At 38.3% G+C, this 16,225-nt stretch overlaps 1 protein-coding gene across 1 annotated transcript; it reads right to left on the reverse strand.

The window, feature by feature from the left end:
- Nucleotides 1-1,555: 1,555 nt before the first annotated feature.
- On the reverse strand, nucleotides 1,556-14,277 carry BLOC1S6 (biogenesis of lysosomal organelles complex 1 subunit 6). Its single transcript, XM_052646294.1, has 5 exons — nucleotides 14,181-14,277; nucleotides 9,934-10,075; nucleotides 4,494-4,581; nucleotides 2,462-2,548; nucleotides 1,556-1,815 (listed from the first exon to the last, which is right to left on the reverse strand). The coding sequence occupies exons 1-5, from the start codon at nucleotides 14,260-14,262 to the stop codon at nucleotides 1,696-1,698; spliced, it is 519 nt and encodes a 172-aa protein (XP_052502254.1). The 5' UTR covers nucleotides 14,263-14,277; the 3' UTR covers nucleotides 1,556-1,695.
- Between the last annotated feature and the right edge of the window lie 1,948 nt (nucleotides 14,278-16,225).

Here is a 16,225-nt window from a genome sequence, read left to right on the forward strand (position 1 = left end):
ACCAGACTAGTGGTTCTCAACTTATAAAGTACATCTCAGTCACTTGAAAAACTAGGAGAAAAAAAAAAAAGAAAGAAAAACAGATTTGCTTCAGCAGTTTGAGAATGGTGTCCAAGAACCAGTATTTCAAATAATCTTTGCAGGTGGGCCACAAACCACTCTTAAGAAACAATGCACAGACTTTGTCAGGTTGCGAATGAGCACGTTCAGCAGTTTAGGTGGCGTCATCCTGCCAGTACTCATAATCCTGCCACCCCTGTATTTTAACTAGTGTTTTGAGGGTAACACATAGCCTTTAAAAATAGAAAATATTTCTACTCTTATACATAAGGTCAAAGTCAAGTGAACTGTGAGATCATAATTCACTCACTAAAGAAGGAAAAATCTTTAAACAGACTGGTTCTTAGCACTTAACGTAAATCTAAATGCTTTCTCCACCCTGGGATGTGATCAGGGGTAGTGCTTCCAGCCCACCAAATGTAATGTAGTTTATGAGAGACACACATTCTAATCATAATCTGTAACCTAACCTACTCTGTACAGTCTGTGTGTAACAGAGATTGGACATCATTTGGATATTAAATAATACTAAAAAAGTGGACAATACATGCTCAATTTAAAATAATGAAACTTTATAATATTTCCCTCACATAATAAATTTCTACATTTAATACTGGGGGGGGGGGGAATCTAGAAAACACTGATATCATGCTGCCTCCTTTGTGAAGAAGCTATTTACTAGTTTTCCACCACTTTTGTCATTATCTGTAAAATGGATAGTTGCCATGTATAATTCTACTTTAAGAATTTTTTTTAAACCACAAAAAAGTACACATGTAAGGCCACACAGCAAATCAGAGGATAGCTGGAAATAACAGTAACACTTTCCCCTTGGAAAAGTCAAGTTCATTATCTTATCAACTTCACACCTGTATATCTCACAGAGTGTGATGACTAAAAATTATGAATATTTAAGTGCATTTGTGTGAAAGCTACACCACCCTCACCCAATTTTAGGAATAGATATAATCTACTTTGAACCCAAGAACTGCGTAAGAACTAAACAGCAACAACAAAGCTAGGAAGCAGATAAAAGTATATGGTCAGTGGAACCTCTATGGCATCTTGTTCACCTATCCTATGTCTAAGATGCTAATACTTCCTGTGTACATACTTTTCTATCACATTCTTCACAAAGGCTTATACCACCTCTTTTCCAGTGGCATATGTGATTAAACAGTTGGCATTTCTTAACCAAACAATGAAAAGGCAACTGCCAAAACCCAGTATTGTATTGTCAGAAAGGCAAATCATTTCATAAAATAAGAAACTGAAACTTTCAAATCCACAGTTTTTAAGAAGCTAAACAACGCATAATAAATTTTAACCACTTAAAGAGTCTAGACTATTAAAACAATCAAACCATTTTTTGGTTTATAAATGACCTAAGGCCAAAATAATGAATTTAAAAATTAAGCAAAACAAAGTTGAAAAATTATACAAATAACCAAACCAGGCGACATTATGTCTTCTAAGCTTCTTGAATGGCTGAAATGAAGAGAGACAGCACTCCTGGAAAAGGATTTCAAAACAGAACACAGTGGTACAAGGCACTACCTTAACATTAAGTCTACACCGGATCATCTTAAATCCAGAACAGGAACAGGAATAGGAATGATACCAACATCTGACTTCTCACGTCCTTTTAGCTGGTTTGGCAGTTAACTGCTTTTCTCTTTCAAATTCCTTCTCTCGTTGCTGCTCCCTTTCCAACTCCTCTTTTTGCCTCTTTTGCTGAAGTTTAAGTGCTCTTTTCTACGTCAAAAAAAAAAAAAAATTAAAAGCCAAGAGAACAAAAGGCTTATAGGTTATGGCCTAGTTTAAAAGCAGTAGTGCTAGTGGTTATGGGCAGATGCAACTGGGAGGTACGAATGACTAGGTGTGAGACAGGCTCAAAGATGTGCTGTACAACAGGGGGAATATAGCCAATATTCAGTAACAACTGAAAATGGAAAATAACCTTTAAAAATTAGAAAAAAATTTAAGTAATGGTGTTTTTATATAGTAATAAATTTCATATTTAACTTTAAAATTTGTCCTGGGCAATTTTTTTATTGAAGTATAGTTGCTGTACAATATAAGTTATAGGTATACAATATAGTGATTCACAATTTTTAATGTTCTGGGTAATTTAAAGTCTCCTTGATACAAAAAGTTTGTTACTCAAAACTCCTATGAATGACAATTACAGTGACATATTCAGAGAATGTGAGCCCACCAGCCCAGGTATTAGTAGAAAAACCCAGTGGGGTTCATAAGAATGTGTTTTAAAAGAAACTAATGTACCATGAATTAAGTATGTGATTGTATATGAATATATAAAAAGTCAGAAAATGAATTCTGAAGAAAAAGAGACAATCCTCTACTTCTGTAAAGACTGTAAAAAGAATTTTCAACTCACTTTTAACTTTGATGTCTTTTCATGAAGCATCAGCATCTCTTTTCTTATATTCACCAACTTGGCATGATAGTGTTTAGCTTCAGTGAACTTAAGATGGAAAAGTAAAATCAAAAGTCAAAACAGACTGAAATATCAAAATGGATGAATAAACCAATATCTAAGTTATAGCTCATTCTTCCTAAATTAGTCAAAACTTTTGAAGCTTTAATTATCTCCACATTTTAATTCTAAAAGTTTAAATTTAATTTTAAACCACTAGTAGGGCTTTTGAGAATACTGGATTCAGTTCAGATTGATTAAAAAGTTACTAAACATAGACATTTATATTCTGTACAGATAACATTTTGCCTTAAAAACATGCAGTATAATCCTGAAATTTTAGTAAGACTATCCAACAATGGTACCAGTTTCATTCAAGAAAAGTAAAACACTCTGTACAAGGGAAAGACCGAGCAGGGTACACAGGACGGTTGTGTCTGCCCATCTGGAAAAACCAAGCTGTGGCCAGAGAGCCCTGAGAAGGCTGTGGACAAGTTTGGTCATGTTCTTTGGGCTGCTGAAGTCAGACCAAGGAGAACAATCTCCGTAAGGACACTTTTCTTCCCAATGAATGATGTACAGACTTTCCATTTCAGCCAGAGATAGGAGAGAAGGAAAAAAGCACTTCTTTCTCAGGAAGCAAGGTAACAGAGAGAGAAGATCAGGTAACAAAAATGAAAGATGTGTCAGTAGTGAGCTTAGCAGCCTTAATGTAGCTACAAGTCAAGTCAGAGTCTGATGAGCTCGAGAGCTTACAGACCCTCTTTCTCTTTCTGGCCTTTTATTATCAATTCCTACATGACAATCAAAACCACTCTTGGGCTGAGAGAAGGAAAAAGAGGAAGACTTAGTTTCTGCCCCTTCAGATGGAAGCAACAGTATTACATCTGCTTGGGTCTTTCATTTATCCTTAATTCATTCAACAAATATGTGCTCTGCTGCTATATGAACTCAGTGGGAAAGACAAAAGTTGGTGGGTTTTGCCCACTTCCTTCACAAATCAGGGACCACTGACTGGAAGACTTTGTATTTACAACCACACGTCACTGCCTAACACTAGAAAAGGTGGACTTGATTTGATTGTTATAAAAGGAAAACATTAATCAGCCACATTTTTCCAATGGAAAGTCCATTTTTTGACATATACAAGAAAGCCCACAAAATCATGCAAACTACACTATTTCTAATGTTCAGGGTAAAGAGAAAGGTAGCCACAAGTTCCTTATTTCTGTCAATTCCCCATTTCTTAAAATAAAGTATATCAGTTCCTCTCATCAAAAAGCTAAAAAGCTTCTGGCAAAATGCAACTGTTGTCACTTATATTGAAAGATATAAAGGGTCCCTCAAGGACCGTCAAACAGTCTCTTTCAGCATTAATTGGTTATGGCATTACAAAAATGCCATACAATTAAATAAATGCTAATTTTAAAAACCATGTACTTGATAAAGAGAGATGGTCTTCCTTAAGGGGAAAAACAGCACCCCCAAAATTCCTTACGTTTACGTTTCTTTATTAGTCTTTACTTATGAGCAGATCTATTCCAGACTTTCATATACAAGTTCAATTTCCTATCACAAGTTTAACATTTGAAAGTTAACAATTCAAGACAATAGAAGATCCAATAAAGTAAATCAAGGTTTCCTGTTAAACAACACATTCTAAATTTTAAAAATTAGAGAAAAAAAATCTCAAACATACATCAGTACAAAATCGGGAGGATAAAACTATTTCTAAAACAACCTGTCTCTAAGCTGTTGTCAACTAAATCATACTTGAGAGTAAGTGCTGACTCTTTGTGATCCCATGGACTGTAACCCATCAAGGTCCTCTATCCACAGAATTACTCAGGCAAGAATTCTGGAGTGGGTTGCCAATTCCTCCTCCAATGGATCCTCCCGACACAGGGATTGAACCCACATCTCCTGTGGCTCCTGCATCAGCAGGTGATTTTTTACCACTGAGCCACCTGGGAAACCCCCAAATCATACTCACCAAAGCATTAATGTCCAACATAGAATGACATTCTTTAAATTTTGAAATTTCTTGTTCCAGTGTGTCTAATAATACAACTTGGTTCTGTCTGAAACAAAAGCATACAGCCAAAATAAACTCTATATACTTTAAGTGATGGTTCAGTAAAAGGAATCACATTCATCTTGGTTAATGTTAAAAGTAGATTAAGTTGGAAATTTATTGACTTTCCAACGCTTATTTAGTTTAACATAATCTTTTTCAAAATAATATTCCAAAGCCACATTCTAATAACCAAATATGTCTTTTATTCTGGCCTCAATTTCAGATTCCAGTAACATCAAACCATTTTTAATTATTTTATTACTTATTTCTAGCAACTCTCTGTATTATCCCTGAAAAAGTTTTTTATACTATCTTGCCCAAGAAATCTGATGTTTTATATATATTAAAATTGTAACATTACCATAAAGGAAAAGAAGTCATGAATTTTTAGATTAGAGCTGGGAAAAATGTAGTATCAAGGGATAATAACCAGTTGTGTGATCTTGGAAATTTCGTTTTTCTGAACCTAAATTCATTTACAAAGTAAGAAGGTCACATCAGGTAATTTCTAAGATTTCTCATTAAAATCTGATTCAAAACTTTCTACTGAGGAAGAGAAACCAACTTCTCTGATATTCTCCTCCAGATCAACCAATGCTAGGATCACAGGAATAAGTGACACTGGGGGAGGTTGGGGGGGGGGGTGTCATTTAATTAATAACTGTGAAGACTAATATAGACAAACAAAGGTATGACATGATGTGCTTCCAAAACTATGTTAAACAGAAAGCAATGATGACAAAAAGAAATAGCAATGAAGAGACTGAAGGGCAGTTATAACATCTCATTCAGCACACAAACCGCACAGGTCATAAGTGTCCCTTCAGCTCTGACTGGAGACAACAAAGGGTGAAACACTGAATGGATGAGAGGAGAACTCAGCAAGTCAACGATCCAAGACAAGTAGGACACCAAAACCACGGTGTTACAACTGGAAAACATAAAAACAGAAAGAAACCAAAAGTGGGTTCTTCCAAAAAGATTGATAAAATTGATAACCTTCCAGCTAGATTAACAAAGAAAAAGAGAAAGAAGACTCAAATCACTAACATAATTTATGGAAAGGGAGTCATTGCTACTTATCCCATGGATGTTAAAAAGGATAATAAAGAAATACTACAGATAGCTCTATGCCCACAAATTTGATAACTTAGAATGGAAATGACTAATTCCTTGAAAGACACAAACTACAAAAACTCACACAAGGAGAAACAGATAATCTAAGTAGGCCTATACTTATAATTAGCAACTTTCCAGAAATGAAAGTACCAGGAAAGATGACTTCACTGACAGTTTCTATCAAACATTTAAGGAGGAAATTATACCAATTTTCCACACTCTCCTTTAGAAATAGAAGCAAAGGGGGCACTTTCCAATTCATTCTATGAGGCCAGCATTATCCTAAAGTCAAAACTAGATAAAGACATTACAAGAAAGGAAAACTATAGACCATTATCTTTCACAAAACATATAGATGCAAAAATCCTCAACAAAATACCAACAAATCAAATCCCGCAATATACAAAAAAGAATTATATACCACAGCCAAGTGGGATTTATTCCAAATATACAAAGCTGGTTCAGCATTTGAAAATCAATCAATGAAACCCACATTAGCTAGTTAAAGAAGAAAAACCATATGGTCTTATCAGATGCAGAAAAAGCATTTGACAAAGTCCAACACACATTCATGATTAAAAACATTCTCATCAAATTAGGAAGAGAGAAACTTCCTCAACTTCATAAAGAATATCTTTTAAAAAAAATAATAATAATAGCCACAGCATCTAGTAAGAAACTAGATGCTTTCCACCTAAAGATCAGGAGCAAGAAAAGAAAGTCCACTCTCAGTAATCCTAGGCAACACTGTATCAGAAGTCCTAATGCAGAAAGACGAGAAAAGGAAATAAAAAGCATACAATTAGAAAGGAAGAAATAAAACTGTCTTTATTCACAGAAAACATGATTGCCTCTGTGGAAAATCCCAAAGAATCAACAACAGAAGAAAATCAGGAATGAAAATATGGATACAGCAAGGTTTCAGAATACAAAGTTAACATACAAAAGTCAGCCGCTTTCATACATATCAGCAATGCATAATTAGAATAAAAAATCAATACCACTGACAATAATCCCTGTCAAATAAAATATACTTTGGTATAAATCTAACAAAATACATATAGGCTCTATATGTAAAAACTATTAAATTCTAATGAAAGAAATAAATGAGATCTAAATACGGAAGAGATATTCTAAGTACATGGAATAAAAAACTCAACATGCTAAGATATCAATTCTTCCCAACTTGATCCATAGGGTCAATGCAATCTCAATCTAAATCCCAGCAAGTTATTTTGTAGATGTCAACAAACTGACTCTAAAATTCACATGGAAAGCCAAAGACCCAGACTAGCCAAGACATACAGAAGAAAAATAAAACTGGAAGACTTATATTACTTACATTACCAAATTTCAAATTTCATTACAGAAACTACAAAAATCAAGATAGCATGGTATTACTGAAAGAACAGAAACACTGATCAACGGAATAGTCTAGCGCTTAACTTGACCCATAAATTTCTTTTTTCTTTCTCTGAAGTTTGCTTCAGCTCAGTTCAGTTCAGTAGCTCAGTCGTGCAAAACTCTTTGCGACTCCAAGGACTGCACCACAACAGGCTTCCCTGTCCATCAGCAACTCCTGGAGGTTACTCAAACTCATGTCTATCAAGTCAGTGATGCCATCCAACCATCCAATCCTCTGTCGTCCGTCCTCTTCTCCTCCCACCTTCAATCTTTCCCAGCATCAGGGTCTTTTCCAATGAGTTAGTTCTTCACATCAGGTGGACAAAGTATTGGAGTTTCAGCCTCAACATCAGTTTCCAATGAATATTCCCATGAATATTTAGGACTGATTTCCTTTAGGATTGACTGGTTGGATCTCCTTGCAGTCCAACGGACTCTCAAGAGTCTTCTCCAACACCACAGTTCAAAAGCATCAGTTCTTCAGTGCTCAGCTTTCTTTATAATCCAACTCTCACATCTATACATGACTACTGGAAAAACCATAGCTTTGACTAGACAGACCTTTGTCAGCAAAGTAGTATCTCTGCTTTTTAATATGCTGTCTAGGTTGGTCATAGTTTTTCTTTCAAGGAGCAAGTGTCTTTTAATTTTATGGCTGTAGTTATCCTCTGCGGTGATTTTGGAGCCCAAAACAATAAAGTCTGACACTGTTTCCACTGTTTCCCCATCTATTTACCATGAAGCAATGGGACCAGATGCCATGATCTTAGTTTTCTGAATGCTGAGTTTTAAGCCAACTTTTTCACTCTCCTCTTTCACTTTCATCAAGAGGCTCTTTAGTTCTTCTTCTCTTTATGCCATAAGGGTGGTGTCATCTGCATATCTGAGGTTATTGATATTTTTCCCAACAATCTTGATTCCAGCTTGATTCATCCAGCCCAGCATTTCTCATGATGTACTCTGCATATAAGTTAAATAAGCAAGGTGACAATATACAGCCTTGACGTACTCCTTTCCTGACTGGGAACCAGTCTGTTGTTCCACGTCCAGTTCTAACTATTGCTTTTTGACCAGCATACAGATTTCTCAGGAGGCAAGTCAGGTGGTCTGGGATTCCCATCTCTTTATGATTTTTCCAGTTTGTTGTGATCCACCCAGTCCAAGGCTTTAGCGTAGTCAGTGAAGCAGAAGTAGATGTTTTTCTGGATCTCTCTTGCTTTTCCCATGATCCAGCGGTTGTTGGCAATTTGATCTCTGGTTTCTCTGCCTTTTCTAAATCCAGCTTGAACATCTGGAAGTTCACGGTTCACGTACCGCTGAAGCCTGGCTTGGAGAATTTTGAGCATTACTTTGCTAGCATGGGAGATGAGTGCAATTGTGCAGTAGTTTGAGCATTCTTTGACATTGCCTTTCTTTGGGATTGGAATGAAAACTGACCTTTCCCAGTCCTGTGGCCACTGCTGAGTTTTCCAAATTTGCTGGCATAATGAGTGCTTATCTTTCCTTAACACTTAAAAACTTTACTAACTGCTTATTTATCATATTCAATTGTTATAAATAGTAGCTGAAATTACTATCATCCTCATCATCATTGTCCAGATGCCTAAGAAGATAAACGGGGCTATTCAAACACTAAATTTCAGCCAATGTCCTCACCAATTACACTTTCCATTTACTTGATTCCCCGCTTTTTATACATAAAGTGTTCTCTAATGTGCTTTGCTTGCAGAGTTGCTTACCCTCCTTCAGTCTATCACACATCATCCAAACTCACTCACAAAATCTTTATGACTTTTCTGCCACAAGCACTGACTGGTGTTAAAATACAAGACATAACACATACAAGGAATAAAAAAAATATCTCACTTGGAACTAGCAAAAAACTAAGAATGTTACAAACTCCCTTAACTACAGTAGGGTACCACATGTAATAGCACACAGTATCATCTTTGTACTCATTTATCATCTTCAAACCCAAGGATTGTAACATTGGTTACTAATATTTACAAAATCGACAACTTTGTTGATTACTCCTCTCCTATTGCCCTAATAAAGGCTTGTGAGGTTAGTTTTCAAAGAGTAAGCCTTGGTGCAGCAGCTGTTCATAGAGAGTTTAAAGCTGACCACCACAAAAAAGAAATAATAGGCCAGTGTGGGCAATTCAGAGAGGTCCTAACCCAAGAGGAATTAGAAACTCAGGTATTTGTTTCTGGGTGGGAACTGATAAAGTCAGAGTATAATTTCTGCATACTGATCACACTCTGGGCTCACACTCTGATCACACACTATGGGTTCCATTTTCCCTTATCCTGTTCGTCTCTTAGCTTATTCCCCAATCTTTTAGTTAGCTAGTAGAGCTCCATTCCATTAACTAGGACTGAAATGGGTCATCTCAAGAAGAGGTAATTAGAACTTTCTGGCAACTCATGTGAACCAACAATAGAACACAAATGTGACTCTCATGGAGACAATTTTGCAACTCTACTCAGAAATAGACATAAACCCATTTGCAACATTCCCAAGAGACAGTACTTTCTTAAAATGGTGGTGAGAAACCAAAACTAATCAGCATCTAGATAAGATTTAGGCGTACTTCTTAGAAGACACCAAATACTCTAGGAGCATTCATCTCACTTTTTACATTTAAATCACAGGATAGTATGTGTGTAATTTAATTACTCCATGTCCATTTGCTATCACAAAAGATAAAAGAAACACTCTATGGTATTATATGCTATAAAATATACCCCTAATACAGTATATAAGTTACTTATACAGTGAACTATGACTATGCCAGAGGGGAGAGAGGTATCAGTGGTTTTCGCCGGCTCACGTGAGTTCCTGGAGAGCTTGTTTCGATCTCTGCAGGTCTGGCAAGTAGTGAGAAAGCAAGCCTTCTGCCAGCTGCTCCACGGCCTTATCTTCTACGGCCAAGTCCTCTATTAACCCTTCATCTGGAGAAGTGTCACTTAAACCTGTCCCCGAGCAAAAGATCATATTTAGGAAACTTTTAAACTGACACAGGGATAAGAGAGTAGTAGGGATGGGGGAAAGGAGGCTGGCAGTGAGCTCAGAGTACACACACAGGATACTATAAGTATCTTTTTTTTTTTAATTTTTACTTTCTGAGAAGCCTCTATAAATTAAGCTATGAGCACTCAAAAAATATTTTTAAGTTACTAGCACAAGGTTATGTCTAGATTAAAAGAACATTAACACGTGCAATTTCCATGTTTATGTATTTTTCAGGGTAGAGGATTTAGAGTTTTCAATGAATTATTAAAGGAGTCTGAGGCCTAAAAGGAAGGAATAATCACTGAATGGAAGCAAGAAATTCTTCTTTTCCAAATTATACATATTTTAAATGCAATGCCTAAAAATATTTCTTTCAAGTCGATGGATTGAAATGGATGAACGTTTATTTTGCAGACAGCCTGATATATTACTTACATGTAAAGGACAGTTGTTTTGTCAGCTTTCAGAGAGCAGGAGAGAGATTTTCTAAGAATTTCTCCTCTCTTGAGATTCATCTTAATTTATCATAGAAAATAGTGTATAGTAATCATCACTGTGTAAATCTAGACATGATGCCAGCTCTTCCTTTGAATAATAACATTGTAAGCACTGTGCTAGGCATTCAAAAATGTCTAATATGAATACCCATCAATCACTACTCGTACCAAGAAAAATACAAAACATTTTCTAACTAGGGTTCAATGAATTGTAGGATTTTAGAATCACTGGTCTAGAATGAAAAAAAAAAAAAACAAGTGAATGGTCACATTATTAAAACTGTAGTCCAAAGCATTTCAAAATTAATATTAAACTCTGAAATACCTATCTTTAATCATAATCTGGTAATAACCTGTAATATCAAATTAGGTCATTATATAGAATACATTTACCACAATACATTGTTTATAGCTCTTTTCCAAGTATAGTTTTTACCACAGATTTAAATTTTGGCAAGACTGAGAAAAACAACAGGCTGTCATATATTCAAAATTAGCTTTTAGAGATCAAAATAAAATAGCATGGTTTTCATTTGGATCCTGAGAAACACATGAACAAACTGGATTTCCCTAGGTTGCAAGGCAATATTAAAACAAGAGCTAGCTAGAAACTGAAGCACTCCACAAATGAAATAAAAATGTAATAGGAAAAGTAAAGTATGTACAGATATTACCATTGATGTACCATCAGATGGGAACCTGATAAAATATATCTGATGATTCATGCCACTGCTAAAGGCTTCTTTACAAAATAGTGCAAACAGCAGCAACTCTCTTTAAAAAAATACAGAAAACAAAAGGATCACAGATAAGCAGAAACAAATAAGAATGTTTCAACCTTAAGGAAAAAGAACCAGTACACCTTCCTTATGCTATATAAACATTTTAATTCACAGACACTACCCTCCCTCCGCCCCACCCCAGATTTCTGGTTAGTATTTGGAAGAGTCTGTTACTCGTCTTTTACACACATTTATTCCCTAAGTTCAAGGTGCTTTATTGTCAGGGACAAGAAACTTTTGCTGCACGTATGCTGTATGCAGTAGTTTCTGAGGTTACAACAATAAATGAGGCAAGTCCCCTTCCCTGAAAGGGCTCAATACAGGGGAATCAGAGAATGTGAGAGGTACCCTTGGATGTGAGAAAGATTACTTTCACCAGGGATATTGGGGAACAATTCTAAAGGAGGTGTGAGCATTTGAGTTGAAGCTTGAAGAATGGGATAGAATTTTCATTTCTTTCTTTTTGCTTTCTTTTTAAATGTTACTCATTGTAAAAAAAACTTAAAATACAATAGAACAGGGCATAACCTGAAAAGTAAAAATATGCCTTCTCGCTATCTTACTCCAAAGTCACTCTGGAGTTTTCTTAAATAGCCCTCAAGATATTGTCTTTGCAAACTCATGCTTAAACGCTGTTTTTATCACAAATGAAATATTGCTTATACTGTAACTTTTCTCATAAATATGTATCTCAGGTATCATCTGTATCAACATATATGAATTTACTCCATTGTTTTTAACATAATACAATTCTACCATATTTTGTGTAACCAGTTTCCTGCTGTCATGGACTGAATGTTTGTGTCCTCCCCCAAAATGTATACACTGAAGTCCTAACCTCCAATGTAAAGGTACTTGGAGGTGGGAGTCTTAGGGAAATAATTGTTTAGATGGTGTGTAAGTGTAGGGCCCCCATGATGGGAATACTGGCCTTAAAATAAGAAGAAGAGAGACCAGTACTCTCTCTTTCCACCCTGTGAGGGCACAGCAGAAGGCAGCCATCTGCAAGATCTGAAGTGTCCTCAGCAGGAATGTATTTTGCTCACACCTACACCTTGGACTTCACAGCCTCCAGAACTTCAAGGAATGAATGTCTGTTGTTTAAGCCACCCAGTCTATGTTATTTTGTTACAGCAGCCCAAGTAGACTAAGACACCTACAGAAAATAAGACATCTATTTCACTTTTTGCTATTTCAAACAATGTTGCAGTGAGCTGTGCTTGTCTTTGCATATTCATGTCACTGTTTCTGTAGAATAAATTCTTAGAACTAGGTTAATGGGACAAGGGGTTTATGCATTTGTTAACAGACACTGGAAAACTACCTTCCTAAGAGATGGCACCAATTTACACTTCCACCAACAACCTACAGAGGGCTATCTCCAAATGGGGAAGAATTCTAAGACTGGAGAAAAAGGGATGCAACAAGAGGAAAGGAAGAAGCATAGGATTGCTCTGGAAAGAGAGGTTAGTTCAGGGTGTCTGGAGCATGAGAGAGATTCAGTAGTGAGCTGAATAGTAGCTCTAAGACTATGCAGCCAGCAATGACGACCCTTAAGTGCCAAGCTAATGTGTTTGGCCCTTAATTTAGTAAGGAGCCATTTATGGTTTCCAAGCAAGTAAGTGACATGATGGGACCTAGATCTTGGGGCAGAGATGTGACAGTGTGATAGACGGGATGGAAGAATAAGAGACTGGAGCTGGACTAGCCTTACAACTGTTATTGTTAAAGGGTGAAAATACAAAAGGGAGAAGGAAATTGTAGGGTAGAATCCCTTGGAATAAACAGGGGTGGGAGGAAAGAGTTAAGAATAATGTCAAAGTTTCAAGAGATCATGACTTGGCACCATTAATAGGATCAGAAATCTATATTTACTTAAGTACATGCTGTAGGGTAAGATTAGTGCAAAATGACCATGTTAAAGTACCCAGAAAGCAGATGGAGGAGCAAGCAGCAGAGACACCCAACCTGCATTTACATACAAGGAAGTCATATTTATAGAAGCAACTTATGAAGGTGTGAAGAGGGAGATCACTGAGGAAAAGCATGACCAGGGAAGACCTGAGAGCTATCAGCTCCGCGCTAAGTTCTGTTTCTGGAACAGGAAGTACAAGTAAAGGCACGTCCAAAGTCCTGCAGCCTTTCTTATCTAGGGTTCCTCATCTGAACCACAGAACACACAAACTGTTTCTCAGTTCTCCCAAGGATGGTACATACACATACGCAGTACCACTATGGATGCAGAACAAGTCGATTCATTACATTCAGTAGATGCCATAGGCCATTCAGGTTTAAACCTTTCCTTGAATTCGGGTTGAGAAAGACTGCCGAATGGAAACCTTTCCTTGAATTCGGGTTGAGAAAGACTGCTGAATGGAACAGGGATGCAATAAGGTCAACAAGCAAGACAAGCATTTCATGAGTGAGTGGTCAGTAATACCGGATACCTCAGCTCTCTGAATAACAAACCAATCATCCTGGCAAATCCATCTTCAACCACTAACTTGTAACAAATAGCCAACAGCGTGCTGCAGTCAATAAGCAGATTCAGAATGGCTTCACTTTCAACCCCCACGAACAGCACCCCAAACGCCGTTTTTTCCCACCCCGCCGATCTCGTTTCCCGACCCCTCCTCTGGGTAGGAAGGCCGGCAGGGCAAGGTTCCCTTATTCCGCGCCGCGGCCAGTCTCGGGTCAGCAGCTGCTGAAAGCAACTTACTCCAGCTGGGCAGCCCGGAGAACCACCCACTTGGGTCAGACCGCCCGCCCGGCCCAATAGCACTTACCTGGCGTCAGGACCCCGGCCTCCAGGACTTCGGGTGGCCCTGCCAGGACCCCGTCCGGGGAAGGCGGCCCAGGGACACTCATGTCCCTCCCGCTGGGAACAGGGAAGGGGCAGTTGCACAGACTGTCAGACGCAGTGATGATGCACCGAATGCGCCCAGAGCCCACCCGGACAGAAGCGACGGTCGCACCAGGAAGTGACGAAAGCGGAAGATGGCAGGCTCGGGGCACGTGACTGGGGGCCTTTCCCACACCCTTTTTTCTCCCCGCCTCGGCGCTTTTAGGAGTTCAAGCTGAAGTGCTAGTGGGGTGGGGACTGGGAGTCTATGGGAGTCTTGGGGCTCGAGTCCCCGACTCTGGTGGTCGGCGGGCGGGATGAAAGAGGCAGTGTCTGGAAGGGGCTAGGTTGGGCTCGCGCTGTGTTGAGCCTGGGCCAGCACTCGGACTTTGATCAGTAGGCCAGGCGCAGCTTTTCAGTTTTGTATCCTTATTAAGGAAATACCTTAAGGACTGCAGTTTGAACCCATTAAAAATTCACGTTTAGCTCTCTTCAGCCTTGCTAACTAGGAGTTTGTCAAGATTCATCTCTCCTCTTGTTGATTGTAGGTGAACGATATAAGGCCTGGCTTGCAGCATCTATTAATATCTACTGAACAAATTCAGCCAATTTATCATAAACTGCACTTACTGAGATCCTATGGGATGATGTCATGAATTTTTATGAAAAACAATTAGAAATGGGCAGAAGCTGCCTCAGACCAATAAAATGATTACCTCCTTACTTTAGACCTGCTCACTTAAACTGTAATCAGTTCAGCTCAGTTCAGTCGCTCAGTCGTGTCCAACTCTTTCCGACCCCATGAATTCGCAGCACGCCAGACCTCCCTGTCCATCATCATCTCCTGGAGTTCACTCAAACTCACGTCCATCGAGTGGGTGATGCCATCAAGGCATCTCATCCTCGGTCGTCCCCTTCTCCTCCTGCCCCCAATCCCTCCCAGCATCAGAGTTTTTTCCAATAAGTCAACTCTTCGCATGAGGTGGAAGTACTGGAGTTTCAGCTTTAGCATCATTTCTTCCAAAGAAATCCCAGGGCTGATCTCCTTCAGAATGGACTGGCTGGATCTCCTTGCAGTCCAGGGGACTCTCAAGAGTCTTCTCCAACACCACAGTTCAAAAGCATCAATTTTTTGGCATTCAGCTTTCTTCACAGTCCAACTCTCACATCCATACATGACCACTGGAAAAACCATAGCCTTGACTAGACAGATCTTTGCTGGCAAAGTAATGTCTCTGTTTTTCAATATGCTATCTAGGTTGGTCATAACTTTTCTTCCAAGGAGTAAGCGTCTTTTAATTTCATGGCTGCAGTCACCATCTGCAGTGATTTTGGAGCCCAGAAAAATAAAGTCTGACACTGTTTCCCCATCTATTTCCCATGAAGTGATGGGACCAGATGCCATGATCTTCATTTTCTGAATGTTGAGCTTTAAGCCAACATTTTCACTCTCCTCTTTCACTTTCATCAAGAGGCTTTTTAGTTCCTCTTCACTTTCTGCCATAAGCATGGTATCATCTGCATATCTGAGGTTATTGATATTTTTCCCTGCAATCTTGATTCCAGCTTGTGCTTCTTCCAGCCCAGCATTTCTCATGATATACTCTGCATAGAAGTTAAATAAGCAGGATGACAATATACAGCCTTGATGTACTCCTTTTCCTATTTGGAACCAGTCTGTTGTTCCATGTCCAGTTCTAACTGTTGCTTCCTGACCTGCATACAGATTTCTCAAGAGGCAGGTCAGGTGGTCTGGTATTCCCATCTCTTTCAGAATTGTCCACAGTTTATTGTGATCCACACAATCAAAGGCTTTGGCATAGTCGATAAAGCAGAAATAGATGTTTTTCTGGAACTCTCTTGCTTTTTCCATGATCCAGCGGATGTTGGCAATTTGATCTCTGGTTCCTCTGCCTTTTCTAAAACCAGCTTGAACATCTGGAAGTTCACGGTTCACGTATTGCTGAAGCCTGGCTTGGAGAATTTTGA

The sequence above is a fragment of the Budorcas taxicolor genome, chromosome 10 (genome assembly GCF_023091745.1).
Source record: "Budorcas taxicolor isolate Tak-1 chromosome 10, Takin1.1, whole genome shotgun sequence".
Classification (NCBI taxonomy): domain Eukaryota; kingdom Metazoa; phylum Chordata; class Mammalia; order Artiodactyla; family Bovidae; genus Budorcas; species Budorcas taxicolor.